The following is a 22,139-nucleotide window of genomic DNA, read 5'->3' on the forward strand; positions in this document are numbered from 1 at the left end:
TACAGATGATGCAGAAATGTACTCCTCTCAGCTGTATTGGTGATGTCAGTTGCCTGTGAGTTTTGTCTGGTACAAATTGGTGAGATCTGACTCAGTTTCACTTGCTGTGTGCGCTTCATGTCCGGAATCTTTTAGCGCTGGGACCACGCCATTTATCGTTTCAAACGATCTCCAAATCCAGTGTTATATCCACAGTTTACATAACATTCATCACCGAAATGCAGTGAACAAACAAACACAGCTGAACTTCGCGAACGGAGGAGCACATTGATGGGCTTGCTCTTCCTCCCAGTCTCCCTGATTGACACGTGGGCGTGCTCTTTCTTTGCTCTTTGTGGTTGACGCGTGGGCATGCATTTCCAGGAGAATGATCCAATAAGGGACTAAGAACCGAATTTCATGTTTGAAAAGACTTTCCCAAAGGGAGTGTATCGAGCACAGAAATACTACATCATGCGTCCAACTAGTTTTTTTTTTAAGTTGAACATGTCAAGCATGAGAAGCCAGCACGTTTAACATTGTAAAGAAGTCATATTGCATGAAACACCGTTGCACAACCCCTCAAAGGCAGATTGACAGAAAATTCATTTTTTTGTTACATTTTAATGTGTACGTTTTTTTTAAGTCTGTAGAAGGAACCATGGGACTTTAGTTTTTAATTATTGTTGCAGCATAGCTCTTTTAATACTGGAATCACGTACTATACACTGAAGTATGCTGAGTTTAATTGATGGAAAGGCATTGGCACCCTCTGGTGGTGTATAGGATGATACACCTCTCTCTTCTGAATTTCAAAGAGCTCTATAAAATGAGCAGAGCTGTCTTTAAACAGCTTTGTATTTTTTGCGTGGAATGTGTCTCACACCACATGTGTGAGATTGGACAGTTCTGCATTTGGACTCATACACTACATTTTTGAGCCAATGGGCCTTATGCACGCTGGACCTCGGGTTTCACGGGAAGAACCCTGGACAGTTTCCGGCTGGGGGAAATTAAAGCAGAGAGAAAGGGGAAACTGAGAAAATAGTGACATTTAGTAGAGGTTTTTCAGTCCTGCTCACCGCAGTGGTTTACAGAAGTAGCGTTCTACCATATTTGAATGTTATAATGCAATCTAAACTTATGAAAGTATCATTTCAAATTAGCAGAACAGCACTTCTATATACCACTGTGGTGTGAGGTATTTTCTCAGTTTCCCATTTTGCTCTGCTTTAAGTCCCCCCAACCGAAAACCGGGTTCTTCCCATGAAATGCAGAAGTAACACGTGCATACATCACCTGATCTGTGACATGTGACTACATAAGTGGAGAAAAAAGTCATGGTAATGCTGTTCGGCTAATTGTGAAAAAAATCATCTCTCATTAGAAATGCTTAAAAGATGTCAAAAAAATATTTTGTCATATTACAAATACGTTTCAAAAGTCTTTGATGAAATAAGATGCTTTTCGGTAGCAAAATGATTATAATATTTTCCAGCTAAATGGTCTAAGATAACCAACCAAACCTTAGTCTGCTTATAGGTAACTATTGTCATTCTATTTATTGCAATATTCAGTTCATCATTTCCTATCGCTCTCTTTCTTTTTCGTTCTAGGACATTAAGGAGCCTCCAGACTGCAGACTTAGTGAATCTTTCACATCTTCAGGTTGTACATTAGGGGTGGACTTGCGCCGGGGTCGACGCCGTTTGTCCGGTAACCTGCAGCTACCTCCTTTGTCATGGAGGCAGATGGAGAGATCACGCAGTCCAGATGAAGAGATCATGATGAGACCGACCACACTGCCCTTCATCACCCCTCGCATTGACATCACGCCTGTGGACTCTGATTGGTGAGTTTAGTTCAGTGCCTCCCACAGCTCCGTCACTGTGAATTTATACATCTGGTTATCAAAAGCAGGGTCTGAAATCTACCAGTGCTCAGGGCACAATTGCCATTAAAAGTAAAATAAAATCTTTTTATCTCTCTTCTAAAACTTAATTTAATTTGTATTGAGTTATTTTATTTTATAGCCTGCTGGTTTAAAAACATTTATGCTTAACCAAGGACTGCAAATTGAATTATTTGTTACTGGATGTTCCATTTCAGATAGGTCACTCAGTATATGAAGTGTAAATATGGCAAGTAACTTTTATATACTTTCATGTCTAAGTATATGTCACCTAAATTAGCAGAAATCATGTTTTCTGCACTTCGCTTACAGCTCTGAGGATTAAAGCTCCAGCTGTAATCTGCTCAGTTTTGTTGTTGCCTAGAGGAGACAAGAATCTGTTTGGTTGCAGTTATAACAGCTGGTTATAATCTATCATTCAATTTGTCACTAAGATGTTAAAGGGATAGTTCACTACAAAATACAATTTATTTTATAATTTACTCATACCCAGGTTGTTCCAAGCTTGTGTAAATTTTGTTGTTCTGCTGAACACAAAAACGATCATTGTAAGAATGTTTGTAACCAAACAGTTCTGGGGCACTATTGACTGCAATTGTAGTAAAAAAATCAACTATGGTTGTTAATTGTGCCCCAGAACTGTTTAGTTTCCCACATTCGTTGTAATATCTTATTTTGTGTTATAGATAACAAAGAATTGTACTGTGGTTTGGAACAATGTGAGGATGAGTAAATGATGACAGAATTTGAATGAACAACTATTGCGTGACAAAACTGTTCTAATGGCTTGTGCCCTGGCTTTATAAGATGTAAAAAGAGCATTGCAAATTTGTTTTTGGTATGTCTGCCTAAATCTCAAAACTAGCATTTGATATTATGTATTGTCCTGCGGTCCTGTAGCCCATATTGATGAAAACAAATGCCTTCACAGCACCATAATTCGCTTTGGATAAAGCATCTTTCAATTAACATAAATGTAAATGTTTGGTTTATGTGATAAATTGCCATTGGTTGACATGGATTGAGCTGTAGTTGTTGTCTTTTGCCAGTGGAGGGCAGCGCAGAGTAAAATAGGCCTTGAGTCCTTCAGCATTCTGAAATGTTGTTGTGCATGTGACACCTGTGCATTTATAAGACCAAATTTCATCATAAGCATCCACACACATTAGCTTTATAATATGTTAATGAAGGCCGATTAGATAAATTCAACTTTAATTGATGAATAGATGATCTGTATGTTTGTATGGATATGGAGTAGTTAAAACCAAAATAGTATTGCTGTCAGACTGAAAGCTTATGTATCTCCAAAAGGATAAAAACAACATGGTCTATCATAACAGTAGTCTTTACAATGTTCCAATTATTCTAAAAAAAACATAAGAGGTTTGGGCCAGTAACAAGCTTAAATGTAGGTCACATAAAGTGTGGTTGACAGCTGTGGTCTCCGTGAACTGAAAAGAGTTTCTTAAAGATTCTTCAAAACTTATTTTTGTGTGTGCCATGAGAGGTACGTGAATATTCACATGCAAACAAATATTTGATTCATCTTTGCATATGCCTGCTTGCTTATTAACTCCAAACATGCACACACAGACACACTAATGTATAGCACAATATACAGAGACTCACAAACGTTCATTATCTGCCCCGCGAGCTCACACGCCTGCAATTCTGCTCTTGTTAAAGCTGTCTGTTTGATGTGTGTGTCAGGAGAATCAGGAGACAGGGTTTGGGGAAAGTGCTATTTTTGTTGGACAATTATTTTGCTGCTGACGTGACTCCGTTACAGATTGATTTGGGCGCTCCCAAGTGGATTGTGGGTTAGCTTTATGGGCCAGGCATAAGAAATGATGCTTGAGGACAGACGCTACAGGTCACTGAGCTGTCTGCCAAGCCAATTCATCCGTGACTTTACCCACTTTCTCTGGATGGAGGGCTGTCTGTGTATGGAAATAATATTTAGTGTAGGGTTTTGTGGCACTGGTTTTTTTGTGCATGCATGTGTATGAGAGAGAAGAAGAGAGAAAGAGATTTGTCTATGACGTCAATGTCACACAGACAATAGGAGTTGTATCGCTAGTTTCATTAAGAAATGCTTTTACGGAAACCTCCAGGGCATAAGATCTTCTACATGCTTTTGTGTCTAGGTCTGTTCGGCTTTAATCTGTCTCCTCCTGTATTATAATAGGCTGTATGATGTCAGAACACGTTTGGCTCTTAAAGGGAAAGCATATCCTTTCTGAAACACCAAATGGAATTGCAGGACTGTTTACTGTTTTCTTTGAGAGGGTATGGATTACCTTCATGAAATGATTTATTCTTCTGTGTTGCTTCATTTGCCCTAAACGTTTCTGGACGTCTTCTTTCTGTTTGTACCTTAATGTGTGTGATCTTTTCCAGTCAATGTTATTTTCTCATTACTTGGTGCCCTTTTCTTAGAAAGATGAGAATCGTCCGTCTCGAAGGCTTTTCATTTTTTTTCTATTGGTGGTGTCCTTCAGAGCTCTTAGTCAGAGAGTTTGAGACGTGTCCTTTCATATTTTCACCTGGAAATGCCACAGAAGCCATCCGATGAGAGGGATTATAGAGGCTGTCTGGGATACACATCATAGACACAGTAATGAGGACATCTCATAGACTTCCATTGTTGTTTATATCAGGCTAATGATATATTCTATTTCAAACATTTATCTAACCCATGAACAAATCTAGAATGTAAGGTAAACAGTCGTTTTTTGTAGAGAGGATCACATAAAATATCTTTACAAGATGTTTGTCTTTATTTATGGGGGCGTTTTTAAAGGTTTGGCCATCACAGTTATAGTTGAACTTGGACACACAAAAATACGGCACATAGAATTCCTATTATGTTAGTTGGGACTTTTTTTTAGGACATGTGTAAAATTTCTTGTTCTTCTTCTATGAAGACCTTACATAATGAAGCATTGTGTTTTTATTACTTTAGAATGAGCTATTGCGATCTACATACAGCACGTCTCCCCTTACATGGAATTTGCCATGTTGTTTCTACAGTTGCCTTTAACGGACAAACTGCTCTGCAGAGTGCGTTTCGTACATTTGTTATCTCATTCGGGAGAGAGACAAAAAAAATTCGACATCAGAATCCTCTTTCAGCCTACGTAGTGCTTCGAAAAGGGAGAGGGGAGTGAGCCGTTGGTTGCAATTAGCAGCCTCACCGCTAGATGTCGCTAAATAACGCAATGGTCCTTTAACAATTGGCTCTCACAAATACAGCTAAACATACAAAATCAGAGTGTGTTAGCATCCATGTGTGTTTAAAAACGATTTGGTTGAATGACTTTGACTTTGTAAGCTTGATTTGTGCTTCAGAGCCCCAGTAATGGAGATTGTTCGGGGACTAAGAGGACCAACAGTAATCATCTTCCTTACAAGTAAACCTAAACTGCTTTTCCCCACATTGACAACTGCAATGTTTCCTGGAGGGAGTGGAGAACCCATTCTCATCATTTCTATCCATTTACTAAAAGCTCAGCCTGTTGCACATACAGTATCCATAAATGACGTCCAGGAGAGACTACAGACAGGGTTTATAGTAAATGCAGTTGTGTATTAGCAGCTTGATTTTTGTTCTTTCCAAAGAAATGTGTGTTATTAATGCAAAAAGCCTCTTTGCTGGACGTTTCCGAGTGGTTTACATTCAAAGTAATTTGTTGTGCATTGCTACGATCTGGCTACTGTAGGGTTATATGGTTACTAGGCAAATTCAAAATGTCCATTACCAGCTCATGGTCTATATGGCTTGGGTCAGTCCTTCAGTGTAAGTGTAGGGTATTTTTCTTTCTTTCTTTGTTTATCATGCACATCACTCCTTAAAGTGTACATGAACATTTCTGAACCTTTCTGTACTTTGAAGTCCACAATGCATAACGTAATCATTCAGCTCTGGAAGATATATTGAGTTCTTATTAAACAAGTCTGAAAGAAACTGAAGGAACGTAGTTTCAACTAAAAATCTTCTTTATTGTTCTCGAGAAACAATGTCACCTACATCTTGAATGGCCTTAGGGTGAGTAAAGACAATTAAATTTTTTAGGAGGCTGTTTAAACAAAACCGTTCTCAACTAAAAACGGAAAACGTTTTATTTCTTTGTTTTGGCTGTCCATTACACAAAAACTGCTGTTTGGGGGACTGAAAATGCAGTGGGGAAGTTTTTGGAAACGACGGCATTATCGTTTCCGTGTAAACTCTGAAGGTGGCGTTTTACAAAAACAAAGTTGTCATACAGATGCTTAGCTATCACGCGTTCAGTATGAAGGCATGCGCGAGTATTTCCCAAACAATAATGGAGGCCTCCATGCTGCATCTTTGTGCCGCGTGACATACTCATTATAATTTCTCCAGCAAAATGGAGATTTACTGCACCACTACAACCAACTGAGACATAGCATTTACATGCACACTACTATAAACACACATACACGCCGACAAATTGTATTAAAAGCACTGCTTTTTCCTTAAACAGCGCAAAATGGCCATCCACTGGCCTGGCATGCATAACAGAACGTTTTTATTCGTTTTTCCGGATCCATGTAAATGAAAATCGTTTGATCACACTAGCGAGTGTACCTGAAACTTTTTAAAAACACATAGGAAAATCTTTTTATCGTGTAAACATACTCTAAGATAGGGTTCCAAACTAACTTTAACTTTAACAGCAAACAACGACTCGTAGTAATGCTCTCACGTTATGTGTGTGTTAACTTGTCAATGACGACCTGGATTGTGCACACCTGCGGCAGCGAGAAACATCAGTGATACATGAATGACCCGCGCACTGGCACGCAGTTGACTACAAAGTTATAAAAACTCAAAACATAAGTTGACTTAAAAACTTGCAGTCTGGAGCCCTGCTCTAAGAGCTACAGTATACGATTGGAGGTGTCATGTTTGTAGAATAAACGGTCCAGGAAAAATACAATGTGATTGTAACATAGCCCCCACTAATATTAAGCTGCTCCACAGTTCAGCAGGACGATGTAAGATGGGTTTCCAGTAGTTGCAAAAACAGATCAATTTAATCTGCTTAATGCATTATTTACTATTGTGGCTAGAAACCACAACAGATGCACTTAAAGTATACATCCTGCGCTAATAGTCTGGGTTTGGGATAAAACGGATTTTACATGATTCGGAGTTCAGATGACGTCAATAGTAGATTAAGTGATGGCTTCTCTCCAATTTAAATCCTGTTCCACTCGCCTGAAGGTTTTTTTATCCATTTGGAGTCCATCGCTCATCCTTTTGCTTCTATAAACTAGTGTGATGGTCCTTGTGAGCCATATGACTTCCCTCACCGCAGCAGTAAGGAAACGACTTTATGTAAGACATTCGGTTATGTAAGACCACTCCTCAGAGGCTCATTCACTGAATAGGCTTCCATTTGGAAAGGTCAGTCAGAGGGACTCAAGAACATTCACATTCCTGGTTATTGAACCCAGTTTCCACAGCAGTGCTAATATAGACCTCTACAACAAGGTTTGAGTTTTGCAGTGATCTATCCTAGGAGAATCATAACCCCCAAGTGAAAGGTTACAAATAAGTGACTGTCAACACACACAACGCATCAATAATGTGCTTATTTTCATTAATCAAATTAAGGACTTAATTACTTGGTGCACAGTTACATGTTTACATGACACAAACCTTTTCATTCTCAGTTTTCTTTATTCTATTTAAAAATATTAAAAAATTATATATTTGTCCATAAAACTACTTTAGTTAACCGATTTTTTTGGCAGTTCGTCAGAAGACGCTTATTTTTTAGTGTGTGTTCAATACCTTCACTCATGTAAAATGCAACTCTGGAGATGAAGTTCATGTGTTAATGTCCTCATACAGTGCAGACGCGGACAAATCCATGAGGATCACGGGTGTAGCACGCAGTGCATTCACTCAGACACGCAGTACATCCAGATGGCATGTTTAAATAACAGGATTCGTGGTCCACAAGTCCGCATCTAGTTATAAAGACTCAATGCCAGACAACAAGTTACATTCGCAAAATAGACTAAAACTAAGTAAAATAGTGGTGCGCCATAATGTCACACAGGAAAGAGCACAACAACAAACGCAAACAAACAAGCGGCTCTGTTTAATGCACCTGCCAAACTCTTGCATGAGTGTCACACTGGTAAATACATAAAGTTATATGTCGCACTGAACAGCCCTGTTAGGCGTGAATGTGTTTAAACAGCCATAAAGACCGCTTTCAGTCTTTGGACATAATACGCACTGTGACGCTCGTTTGCTTGTTATAGAGGATGAACTTTGCGGGCTGAAGTCCTAAAAGTTCTGTTTAAAGATAAGGAACGTAACAAGCACAATGTTCTCTCACCATTCTAACTCACACTCCATTCTAACTCTTGCGGTTGTCAGAGCAGAAATGAAAACAGCTAGTCATTTGTTCTGCAGCCTCTTCTGTGTTTACATATCATGTCTAGAGTTTTTCAGACTGTGCGTCAGTAATCATGGTCCGTGGGGAAACAAGTGTGTGCCGTAGATGGATTAAACAAAGCTTTGTGCCCTACTTTTAGCTCCGGGACTGCGCCATCTATCAATTTCAAACGATCTCCAAATCCAGCGTTATATCCACCATTTATATAACATCCATCAATGATATGCCATAATCAAACAAACACACCTCAACTTCTCTCACTAACGCAAAGTAACAAGCTGCAGCTGCAGGCCCACAGCGCAGCCAATCTTGACGCAGCGCAGCCAATCTTTATCGTAAACTGGCTTCCTGTTGCTCGTCACTTTGCGAATGGACAGGCTATTTCTTTCGGCCTTGCTGTGGGTGTGCTTTTCCTTGAGAATTGCCCAATAGGGGAAACAGATTTTCATGTTTGAAAAAACGTTTGAAATCTATACAAGCGCTAAGGTAGTGTATCAAGGACAGAAATCCTACTTGATACGCCCAATTTGTTTTTTGACAAGTTGACCATGTCAAGGATGAGAAGAAAGCACGTTTAACATTGTATAGAAGTCATAATGCATGAAACACCGTTGCACATCCTCTTTAAGGTCTTTTTAAAGTACAGTAAACGACCACCGTAAACTGCAAAAAAATATATTTCTTTGAAAAATCTGCCAATGGGTAAATTAGGTACTTAAGATAGGGTAAAACTAAATTTAAGGTTATTGTTCTCACCCAAAAGACAGATTTTTTGCTTGTTTTAAATAGTAAGTAACATATGATTTGTAAGGTCTGACGTTTATGGGGTGTCCAATAACAAGTTTATTTACATATAAGGTGTAAAAACACACTATTATGTCGTAATAATAGGCAGATATTCTTACCTTACTTCTTGACTGACTCTCAAATGATTCGTTTAGCGATTCATTCGTCTAATCCTCTCTTATCCGCTAGCCTGGTGTCTTGTGATTGGTCATTCAGCATCTGTCGCAAATGGAATGCCTACCATTATCAATGGATTATGGTTTACAGGTGGTTGGATATTTTATACAGTGTATAGATAGAGATGGCTTGGATTTTACCTTACCTGTTTGAGCCCAAGTCTGACGAAGAAACATTCGTTGGGGATAGTAGATAATAGACTATAAAAGATTGAACAATTAAATTAGAAGAGTTCATAGCTAGGTAAACAAACTGTTATACCCCAGAAATAATGGTACATGTTAACATTAGCGTTATATGCATTATCTAAACACTGACATAAGGTACACTAATATTGCTTAAAGTTAAGACAAACATAAATAGTCAAACTTACAGGTTGTGATTCGGTGGAGCTTACAGGTCAAAATAAAGTAGGTACTTCCTTTGGTAGTTTAAATAAGACAGACTTAGTTTCACAACGTAGGACACAGGATCTAGACATGATGCACACGCATTATGAACGAGCGACAGTGTTTGGGGGAGGAGAGTGTTTCGCGTCAGTCCCAGCAAAACGTAGGCGGGGACTTTTTCTAGTGACGTAGATACACGGCGGTTAGAGACTCGGACTAAGTCAAGTCTCGTTTGCGTGATTGAGAGTCGACTCCCTTTTTTACACGCCAATAACTTTGCAGACTGCTTACTTTCAAACATGGCAACATAGCACACTGCATGAAATGTAATTTTCATGATCCAATGTTACTTACTCTTCAAACATAAACTTACTTAATTCTTATATTTTCTTTCATAAAACCAGACTAAATATCTCTAATTTCTTATATCTCAGGTTACTGTCCTTGTCAAGTAAATGTATATTGATGAAAAAATGTGTAGAAATTTCTCAAAAAACAAGAAAGGAATGCTCACTAAGATATCCTTTTTTTTCAGTGTACCCCTCAACAACACGACACATACTGTTAGCCATGCCGATTGTGATCTTATTGGTTTTCTAGTTATATCTCTCTTTCTTTCTTCCTAGCAATCTCATAATTAAACCTCGTAAACCCAGATCTGTACGAATCTGAACTGAAGGAATTAAAGTCATCTATCAAGAATCCTCTGCGTTTCAACATCAAAGTCAAAACAACAGAGAAAATATTTCACCACCTGTTTCAGTGTTTCACTGTTTTGTTTATGCTCTCATTCATCATCTTTTTCCTCATGACTTCTCTCTGGTCTCCATGGGGAAGCCCTGGTTGCCGGCAGTTGTTGACTGGCAGGTTGATAGCTGGCTAATGTGCTTCTTTTCTTCAGTATGTTTTTATGAGAGCCAGAGATAATCCCGCTGTGCCGCTGTCACACAGGGCGAGCGGTGCGCTGTTTTACCATCATGCATGCTTTTAGTCTAGCTTCTTTATGATTTATAAGGATTCAGAAGCTGTTTAGGTATAGATTTCAGACTAAAAAACTAAACATTGTTTACAATCAAACATGTAAAAGATAGGCAGGCATAACATTTATATTGTGGTTAATGAACGTACATTAGAACCACCTTTTAATGTTTTGTTATTGTTTTTAAAATTTTCTGCAATTTTTTCATTTCATTTTGCATTTGAATCATTTAAATAAGCCACGATTTTCTCTTCAAACCAGCTTCTTTAACATCTAACCCTACATTTAACTCTGAGCTATATTTATTTTGCGGACGCCGCTAATCCTGATCTTAAATTGCTTTGGGATTTTTCTTTTATCAGTGTCTTCAACGCCACTGAGCTGTGAAAGGGCAGAAGCCCTCATCAGAATTCATCCAGAGTCACCCATCATACAAACAAACCGCTGGCCAATTGGCTGCAAGGGTGGGCGGAGCTTTCACCGTCACTATGCACATTTTCTCGTGGCCTTTTTTCCTCATCCAAGGCTATCAATGCTTGATTCTTTTCAATGAACATACCACCTGAGGCCCGCGAGTAGGTGTGATCAGTCCGGGTTTCCTCTGCTAAACCTATGCAAAGCATCGCGGGAAACTCCTGAAGAGAGGAGAAGCTGATGGGAGAGGAGACCTGTTCTTGCCCACTTTGAATAATTTAAGATGGAGTTTCCTGAATGAAGTGAGATAGTGTCTGTGGAGCGGCGAAAACTGTGCGAGAGGACTGAGTCGAAGACATCTAAATAAATAAAAGTGTGAGTCATATCAAGAAGACTGGACATCTACAAATCTGAAAGGAGTCACTTGTGTTTGTATACGCAAAAGAGAGAGAGAGCGAGCAAGCAAAAGAAAGAGAGAGAGCTCTACCTACAAGGAGAATTGGGTGAGAGAGGTGTGGTTAGTGGTGAGAGAGAGTTTTTTTTTCTTGCTCTTGCAGAAAGGAGGTGTGAGTGCGCTGAGAGAGACTGTTTTCAGTGTGTCAGTGGAACTGAACGAGAGAGGATTATTCTACTGCATTGCCGAAAGCCTAAGCTGACAGAGAGAGAGAGAGAGAATAACACAGCCCTAGCTCCCGCAGATATTCCTGTCTGACACACAAAACATCAGCCTGCATGGCATAACCCCCAATGGACTGCAAGAACAGGAGGGAATAGTTGGCAGCGTGACTCAGAAAGGGGCGAAATAGGGCCGGTGCTACCCACGGCATCATCATGTCCTCCAATGAGCTGAGCACTATCGAACTGGACCCCTGCATTCGCACTTTTAAGGAGCACATGCATCTGGAGCTGGAGCCTCCGAGACTGGGCACAGGCAACAAGCGCATCACATCGCCTAAAATATCCCCCCGCAGCTCCCCGCGCCTATTCCGCAAGCTCATGGTCAACAAGGGGAGCCGACACAGACGCCGGTTCACCGTCGCGCACACCTGGTAAGCGTGTCTGCGAGATCCGGTGTGGAGAGTCTAGATTTCAACAGGGTGTTGTATTGCACTTTTGACGTTGAGGGGAGGAATATTTTTATGAATGACACCGAATTTGTCGGGGATGGGTGAATGGTGCCGTTATGTTGTTACAGGTCGGTAAGGTGTGATATCACTGTAAGTGTGATACTGTGAAATTATGACCACAACTTGATTTGAATGACAAAAATTTAGTGAAGGTTGAAGAAGCGGTTAATGCTCTCAAAGCGACATGACATTGTGATGCTCTCTTTCTACCGTCGCAATCTCTTTTCGAACCCTTGACCCTTTTTATGAAAACTAGCAATTTACACTAAAATGACAGATGTTGAATTTTATAGACGAACAGTTGTTCAAGTCAATATAATAATTTCTGCATTCTCAGACCTAATGCATCTAAAAGAATTGTACTGTTCGTGTAAAAATTATATTTATGTTTTGCGTAAAACATGACAACGTTGCGAATAATACAAATTGATAAATTTGAGCTTAATCCTATTTTTATATTTGAGAGGTGTCAGTTTATGGTCATTATAGACAACATGATCTGCAGAAATTGAGTTTCTCTTAAAGGGATAGTTCACCCAAAAATGAAAATTCTGTAATTGTTTATTTACCCCCTTTTCATTCCAACCTGTATTGCTTGATTTCTTCTGCCGGACATTTTTTAAGAATGTTGCTAACCAAACAACTATGGTACACATTCACTTGCACTGGTTTTGTGTCCATACAATGAAAATAAATGGGTACCGCCATTGCTCGGCTACCAACTTTATTCAAAATATCTTCTTTTGTGTTCTGCAGATAAAATGTCATATAGGTTTGAAATGACAAGGATTAGCAAATGATTACAGAGTTTTCCTTTTGGGTGAACTATCACTTTAAAATTGTGCCTGCTTTACTGGCAGCACCAAAGGAAGGTCTTTGCGTCACTCAATATAATAACTTAGTGAGAGTCTATCGTTCGCTGTGAGAAAATGTAAGCTTTGTGTTGTGACATGTTTCCTGTGTATTGATGAGATTGGATCAGACTTGGGAGGATGTGGGCAGGATATGATGTGACACAAAAGGTTATTTTTCATTTGGTAAATACAACGTGTTTTATCCTGTCTAGACTCTCGCCACGGTCATATTGGACAACAATAAAGCATTGAGCCACTTTATAAGGCACCTTATTGTTCCATTGCAAAACATTTTCACAGTTCGTAATGTTTTCTTTTTGTGGGAGGATGCAGTGGTTAAAGGTTTTGTGTGCATGAGTTTACATTAAATTGAGCGTAATGATGTATGCGGAGGGGGCAGCGTTAATGGTTTGCTTACTGCCTTAAATTTAAAGATGCGGTTTTCTTTAGCTTTCTTTATTCAGCCTTGGATGTTATGGCCTCACATGTAGATGTCTGGGTCATTCTGCGTCAGAAAGATGTCCCTTCTGCTTAGCTAGGCAAAGCATGTTTAATGTGTCGGATATAATACACAGAGCGACTGGATTACGCTGTCAGCATGCACAGACACCAGCACCTGTGCATTACTCACCCAGACAACCATTAGAAACAGTTAGGAGAGAGTTTAATGGGGCACACAGCAATAAGAGCTTTCTTTATATGGTGATTTGTCGGATTGCGGCTGTGAAGACTTTTAGCACAGATCTGCCATAAACCGTATTGATGGAAGCATGTGTAGTTGATTCAAACCATTCATGAATTGAGATTGATTGACAAAAAGCAGCAGATTAATCTAAAATGTCATAGAGCAGCTTAACTCTTTCCCTGCCAGCCTTTAAAAAAAAGTTGCCAGACAGCTGCAGCATTATTTTATATTTTCACTAAATTTTGATGGCTCACAGTACATTTTCTTTAATAAATGTATGGACAAACAATATATCAAATGAAAGAACAGTCTCTGCTTTTAAACAAAAGAAACTCTATTCTTCTATCTTCATGCATTCTTTTTTTATCACCCCTTAGATGTGGGTAGGTTTCTTCAAAAATGCATCACTCTGTTTAAACAGCTGAGATAATTAAATTTTTTTGGTCAAAGACTCCACCCAGATCAGACTCAGAACAATCATTAAAAACAAATCAAATATATACGTTCTAGGTGCAGAGAATCTGTACTTTTCCAAAGGTTTGTAACAGCGCCACCTGCTGTACAACAGTACAAACACTGATTGCCGAAATAACTCGTCAATGGCGGGGAAAGAGTTAAAGGAATCATACAACCCTGAATTTTGGACGTCATCTATCTTCCTACGCAGAAAACCTCTCAGACCTGCACAGAGATCAGTTACTCTCAATTCATTTCGTCTCAGGAACCTGGTTTTATGTTGGACATCAAACGCAACTCAATGAAAAATAAAATTAAAAATTAAATAAAAGGTCCAGTGTATGAAATTTTGTGGGATCTAACGGCTCACTCCACTCCTCCACAGGAATAAGATGTTGTCACATTTTCGCTTCTTTGCCGAAGGAAATCATGTATTTAAGAAACGCGCTCTGTGGAGCAGTTTGTCCGTTTAGGGCTACTGTAGAAACCACATGGCGAATTCCTATGCAAGGGGAACCGCGGTGTATGAAGATAGGAATAGCTCATTCTAAGATAACAAAAAAAGAATTCTTCATAATGTAAGGTCTTTGTACACCTCTGAAGACATAGTTATGTACATTATATTGCATTTCTGTCACATAGATCCTCCAAAAAGTTACACATCAGACCTTTACATTTTTCTATATTTTAATTGGAATATTGTATTTCGTTGAGTCCGGATCTATTTTCTTTACATAGTTTTGTTTGTTGTTTTCAAACGTGGAGGAATATCAGTCAACCTGTCCGTTAAAGCTGTCACAATACCAGATTTTTGTTGATCATCATGGATTTTAATATTACTGCTATTGTCAATGTATTATAATAACCCTACTTGCATTAGTGCAGTTTGGCTAGGTGAATTTGTGTCAGCTTTTGCAACCAGGGGGTTTCTTGTGTATTTACAACTTGTGCCACAAAGTATCACAATGTGTGATTTGGTCCATGCAGTGTTAGCTGACACACCGGGAATGGATGAAGGGGGCAGGGCTGTCTAAAGGGAGTGAGGTGGTGCATGAACACAGAGGTGGAGAAAATGCAAGTGCAGTGATGTGGAGAACCGTTGAAGAGACTCATCGCTTCATATCAAATAATGCTCAAGGAGAGAATTCAAAGGCCTTAGAAACCATGAGCAGGAGTGTTACATTACATAAAAATCCCAACCAGTAAACTTCAGTATACACTGATTTAGATTAGTGTTGCAGGCTGGACTCAAATATGCATATTCCATATTAGCACCCTAACTCAATATGTCAGAATGAATCAGACATTAACTTTCACGCCACAACAAAATGGATTTGGAATGGAAAGTGTTAATACTACCTTTTTCATGTAAATACGAGCTTCTGTCCTTGCAGCCCTTTTAAGAATAAGTACACTGTACTTAAATAAAGGTGCACACTGTAAACTCAAATGCTCAAAATAATCAAACAGATTAAGGCTCTGTTCACATTTGACAAGAAAAAATTGACAATAGCGCTTATATTTGTAAAACATGGCAGCGTTTGTAAACGAAGGCAGCTCAGAGAAACAGATTCAGACAGGCTTCATAGACAGCGTAATGTAAGTCTATAAACAAGAGAGCGTCTTTGCCAATCACCTTCCTCACATGTTGTTATGTGAATGACAGGTCTCGCTACTCTCTTGCGATTTGTTAGTTGTGAAAAAAGTGCTTGACTTAGGCACTCGCTCGACTTTGTTAACTTTTTTCAACGCCGGTGCTGGCGTTTAAAAAAGTGGCCAGGACTTTTTTTGAAAACACGATTTACTCCATAGGGTTATAATGCAAAACAGATGCTAGCAGCTTCAAAAAAGTCAAATCTGAACATAGCCTAAGTAATGTAAACTTAAATTGAAATATTTTAAGTTCCTGAAACACATTTTTACTTTTGAGTAAAGTATAATGATTATTGTTGATTAACTTGAAGTTTTAACTAAAAAAATTATTAAATTTACTTAATATTTATAATTTACTTAATTTAAAGATGTAATTTCAACACAAATGTCCAATTCCCGCTATTCTTTGCTTCAGACTGCATAGTGGAAGTACAATTTCTAAATATGATTATTTATGTTTTTTTCAGTGAAGTAAAAGACTTGTTAGTGTTTAATGTTCACTTAAGAAAAGTTTGACATATTTTTCAGTTCAGTGGTTAACATTGTTTAGAAGAGTGGTGCATGTGTTTAGGGTCTGAGAGATTACATGTAAACTGTAACGTGTCGTGTTATCAGTGAGCAATGACTGTGCTAATGCCAATTCTGAAATCAATCTCTTCTTGCTCATTTTGAGTTACATAAGTAAAGGTATTTGATTTATGCACATTAAGACTAAGAAATGTGTAGAATAAAGACACTGAGAAAATTTAGTTTAGTTAACGTTTTAGTTAAGTTCTGTTTACTTAATTGCATGAGAATGATGAATGAAATATTTAAGTCACACTTACTAAGACTTATTAAGAACTTTAATTTAACATTGATCAAATTTCTGCTTACTTAAACCAAGAACCTCTAAGGGTTTGTTCTGGTTTGGTTTGTTTTAAAACGAACACGTGTGCGATTGCTCTGTTAGTGTGGTTTATTTGTGTAAGTGTAAAAGCTGCCACCAAAACAAGCGGACCGAGAGCGCTGCAAAGATTGGTCTCGGTCCACTTGCAAATGAACTCTGACGCGATTCAATTGAAATAGGAACGCAACACGTACCAAAGGCATCGAACCGAACCGAACCAAAAACAGGAAGTGATAACAATATACGCACCGAAAGTCAAGTGATTTGGTCATATAAAAGAAGTGTTTATTAAATCTGTGCTTGCCCATGAAACGGAGGAATTCCTGGCGCCGTTTGGACTGATTTAAACACTTCATCAGGTCTTGGCGAGTTACATGCTTTTGGTAATAAAAAAACCCTCATATGCGCATGTATAACCCATAAAGCACTGTGCACACAGCATTGTTTTGGATGTCCAGTAAGTTTTTAAAATATAATTCATAAATGCGGTCCAATCCCATTGTAACTCTTAACGTAAGCTGTAAGGTTCGATATCTTTACGTTTTTAATTTTTTTGTATGGACCGAAATAACCAAAAAAAAACAAGTTATAAATATGAACACAAAAAAATGGAGGCAACGAGTATTGTCAACTTATCCGGGTTTACTGTGCAGTATCCTCTATGTACTTCAATACTATTTTTGGACTACATCGCCCACTTGCTATTTAAAGTATATTTTAAAGTACACTATTCATTTATTAGTTTACACAAAAGTGACCCTAACGTCATACTCATTGTTTACTATTTATATTATTTTTGCACTTATATATTCCTGTTCTGAATACATTTTTATACTTCAAATCTAACAAATATACAAAGGTAAGTTCCACAAAGTGTATTTACTCTAAGCTATTCCATGTAACTTTATGAGACAATATGCAAAAGGATGTGGAAAAGTATTTAAGAGGCTACGCAAACAAAATAGTAAACACAAGCCAAGTGTACACAATAAGAATATAAATAGAACAGTTCTGAAAGTACACTTTTATTTACTGTAAAAAAGTATATTTTATACTAATACCATACTTGAATAGCATAACTTTTGTAAGTCAGTCAGGACTAAGGCAAACAGCAGTAAGTTTTGTTCGATTCTTGGTGTTTATGTGTGTTGTGAGTAACATTTAGAGCCGATACTACTCTCACTGTTTCCCTCCGCTGTATCTAAAAAGGGAAGATCAACATGCTGATGATTTTCTCATACTAATCAGTTTTCTTCTTCTTCTAATGAGAAATTCTTTTATTCTGCATCCCCGGGGCCTAATGTGTGGAGTTGTTCCATCTCTCTCTGGGAGGCATTATATTACATTAGCATACATAAACATCCCAAATATCCTAAAAAAGTTTGGCATGCTCTATTAAAAGTTGTGCAAACAACTCCATTCCAATATGCGGTTTCCGTTGTGGGTTTAGCGCAAAACTAAGTGTGAAAGACATTTATTCACAGCATGTTTTATGCACACACAAATTTCTTAGTTTTTGCTTAAGAATATTCGATTTTAAACCTACTGTGGTAGGTCTCATTTTCAATGAGAAAGTTGTATTATAGGAAGGATATTGGGGATGTTTCGTACTGAAAGTGTTTTTGTACACTGAAAGTGTTTGTTTACTTTGTGTTGTTCTGTACAGTGTGTTTGTTTTGCACAATTGCCTGTTAGATTCTTCAGGCCATTTGACTGGAATGCTTGATAACCAGATCATTTGAAGAAGAAGAGATATCTGTGCCACAAACACTTGCAGAACCCCCTCATGTTTGATTTTTAATATGACAGACCTGAATCTGATGTTTGGTGTCCTAGTTCTGGTCTCATATCAAGATCGAACCTTACTAGTGTGGGGTTTGTGTTAAAAGGGTAGTTCACCCAAAAAATCTTAATGCACTAACTTTCATGTCATTCCAAACCTGTGACTTTCTTTATTCTGCAGAAGATAAAACATATTTTTTGAAGAACGTTGGCAACCAAACAAGGCTGTCTCTAATTGATTTCCATTGTCAAGACACAAAACCACTGAGACATTTCTCAAAATATCTTTATTTTTGTTTCACACAAGAAGGAGTCAAATAAAGGTTTTGAATAACATGAGGGTGAATTATAGATGACAGAATTTTATTTTTAGTGAACTATCCCTTCAAGGCACATCAGATCTTGTTTTAAGTCAAGCGTAATGGCTCTGTTCCAAAACCATCATAAGATAACAATCTCAAATACTTGTTGACAGAATCTCCACGCAACACACAAGAATGCTCCACACTCAACTTGCATTCTTGTGTGTTGCGTGTTATAATGTTGCTGAGCTAACTGCAAAATATTTTATGAAAGTTTCAGTCCGTAACCTTTGCCTCCATACTGCCATCTCTGCAAAAATAGGGTGACAGTGGACCGTTTTAAACATTGATTTTTTTATCTACTTCATTTTTGAATGGATTTAATTGGGCTCAGTAAGAGCATAAATATTATAATGATAGTACAGCAGCATGGTTGGTCTAAGCTCAAAACCAACATGCATACAAAGTTAGAGGGTGGCTGATCTGTTATCAATGTGCTGAGTAACAGGATGCAGAAGTAGCACATGCAGAGCAGGCCACATGGCAATTGATTTTCAAACCAAAGTCACTTAAAGACATTAAAATGCTGATGCCCACATGAATACAAACTGCAATGCAATTGTTAGGTTATCGGTATTCAATATTTGATTAAAGTTCTGAAAAATGTATTCTTTAAGTGTTCTGTGATGTCATAAGTTATAGGGATCCACAATAGGATCCAAAGGTTTTAGGCCAGTGTTGAACTATTATGCATTTATTTTTATAGTGGATGGGAAAGGGTCTTGTATCGCTCCTGCATCATATTATATAAAATGCATTTATAGCAAAGAATGGCAAAGATGCAGATCTCATGTTAATGCACACACCTTGTATTCTGTACTCCTTGACGTTCGCTCCACTCTGTGCCATTTCATAATAAAAAAATGTAAAGGACTAAGGCGATCTCGAATTTCTGTACAGATGACATAATTTCTTAATTTATTTTAGGGGGGCTAAACTAGACCTTAAGGGTGGCTAAAGCCCACCTAAAAAGGGCCTAGTGATGCCACTGATGTGTATCCAATCCTGTAGCTCAGTGGTAAGAGCATTGCGTTAACAACGCAAGGTTGTGGATTTGATCCCAGGGGATTGCAAATACCTATGTAAAATATATAGGATAAAGCAATGTAAGTCGCTTTGGATAAAAGCATCTGCCAAATGCCTAAATGTAAATGTATCAGTTTGAATAAAAGTTTACCTACATTTTTACATTTCTTGCAAAAACATGTATCCCAGAATGAACATATCCAGGAATGATTCGAGAACGTACTACAGAACAACATGTGTACATCAAAGTGTGCTATGATTGGTCAGTTAACCAGATTGGTCAAATACTGCAAGCGTGTGACAGAAATGTAATGCTTCTCACCATATTTGGAACATCGGCTTCCAAAGCAATTGTAATGACAGGTACACCCACCTTACTTGTGTATACATTTGGACGGTCTTCGTCATATCATACCACGAACTGACGTAGATTTGTGGGGGTGTGGTTACACAAGGCGTTTTAGCAGGTCTGTGTGAGCATTCACTTTAGGTTAGAATGCATCTTTTTACGACAGTTACATTTTTGCAATTTTACATGTCTAATACATGCATAGGCAACTTATAACACACGAAAGACACAGAAAAACACGTATTCGCCGCATATGACCCCTTTAATAAATGAAATCTCAGAACATTTATAAAAAATGCTAAAGTTAGAGATTTTTACTCTAATCCCACATTTTGGAGTGCATTTGAGGAATGAACTTCTCAGTCTGTCTCTTCACAGACCAGAAAGCTTTGCCAGCATTGTAAGAATATCCAGGTGACCTTTTTACTCGGTTGTTGTTAATGCACTCATTCTCCATCTCTCAGACATTTCCAGGCTGGTGGACTGACTTTTTGCTGAGAGTTAATCAGTCTCCAGGGCTGAGGTATCTGGAACACACAGTGGGTCTGCTGGAAGCAAACTCTCTCCACTGGATTTATGGCTACCATCACCTCCACGCAATAATTATCACACAGTCTTTCACAAGCCCACTTGCTGGGCGCACATACTTAAATAAAGCTACTATACAATGGACTGTACAGATGTTGTGGTTGAGATGAATTGTGTGAGGGAGAATGCTGAAATAAAAGAGATCACTGGGAAGCAGTATTGAAAAAAGATGCCACCCGCAAAAGAGCACATCCTTCGGCGATTTGACCTTCAAAAATATACTCTCTGTATTGCTCTCTCTTTTCCTTATCTAATTTTAAATTGTACCAATGTAGTACAGTACTAAACAGTACTCTACTGTAAATACCAAAATCGGTTATTTTTCACGATTCGCAATACCAGTTTTCCATAAAATAAAAGTCTGTGAAAAGTTAACAAGATAATAATAGCTCTGTCAAAAAGTTATAAAACAGCTCCTTCCGTGGTTAACACCTTATCAGCTGCATCGCATTTTTGTCTGTTGTATGTCTTTGAGCGCAACCATTTGCCGAACTCCCCGCAGTATGTGGTCTGAATGTGTTAGTCTCTGAAAAAGACAGTTTACTCACCCGACGTTCCCACCATGACAGCAACCCCGTAGAGGGATACTCTTGCGATCCATTGCTGTTGCTTCCAATGTAGTTGTTTTTGTCATGAATAAAGCAAAAGCCCAATGCACTTCCTGCTCTTAGCATTGGATTGTGTCATCTGTTGAAAAGCTTTAAAGGACTTTGTTGTACCATTGAATGCTTTTGTGTACCAGCATGGGCACATTAACTAATGTTTTGCTGTTATTTAAAGCATACTTGAGACATGGCAGCACACTTTATTCTTTCTGCTTTTATAGGCTCAAGTTCCAAGATCTCCCAAGCCAGTCAGTAGTGTGTGAATTTAATTGTTATCACATATTCTTTTCTAAAATCTACTTGTTCATGCACATTTACGGCTACCTCTATGACTTTGTGCCAAATTTTGAGCTGCCTTGCTGTCAGTATATAGACAGTTGTCTAATGAAAGTCAAATTGAATTTCTTAACTATATGACTTGAATTTTTTTTGACGCATTTGGCACTCAAAAAAATAGGATTTCTCACATGAAAATGTTCAGGTTTTTTCAGCATTCTCAGTTTAAGTTTCTCAGTGACTGACAGAACTTAAAAAATATAAACTGCAACAGCTTTGCATTGCAGTGCATTGAAATGTGGCAACTGAACAAATACCTCCATAACGCATCCTTCAAAATGTTGCTTGTTCTGTATTTTACATAGTGAACTCGAGCTGCTGCTTCTTCTTTTTAGCGGCAGCTTGCATCCATTG

General features: G+C 38.3%; 1 protein-coding gene across 2 annotated transcripts in view; it reads left to right on the forward strand.

Annotated features, from left to right (window-relative positions):
- pde4ba (phosphodiesterase 4B, cAMP-specific a) overlaps positions 1–22,139 on the forward strand; it is a 136,479-nt gene that overhangs the window by 35,346 nt on the left and 78,994 nt on the right. Inside the window, exon 3 of one of the 2 annotated variants that reach the window (XM_056749795.1) lies at positions 1,596–1,831. In XM_056749795.1, coding sequence (XP_056605773.1) covers positions 1,596–1,831 — 236 coding nt within the window. Of the gene's footprint in view, positions 1–1,595; positions 1,832–11,724; positions 12,123–22,139 lie in introns of those variants that run through there. The other variant, XM_056749796.1, reaches the window with a different exon arrangement.

The sequence above is a fragment of the Triplophysa dalaica genome, chromosome 6 (genome assembly GCF_015846415.1).
Source record: "Triplophysa dalaica isolate WHDGS20190420 chromosome 6, ASM1584641v1, whole genome shotgun sequence".
NCBI classification, from domain to species: Eukaryota; Metazoa; Chordata; class Actinopteri; order Cypriniformes; family Nemacheilidae; genus Triplophysa; species Triplophysa dalaica.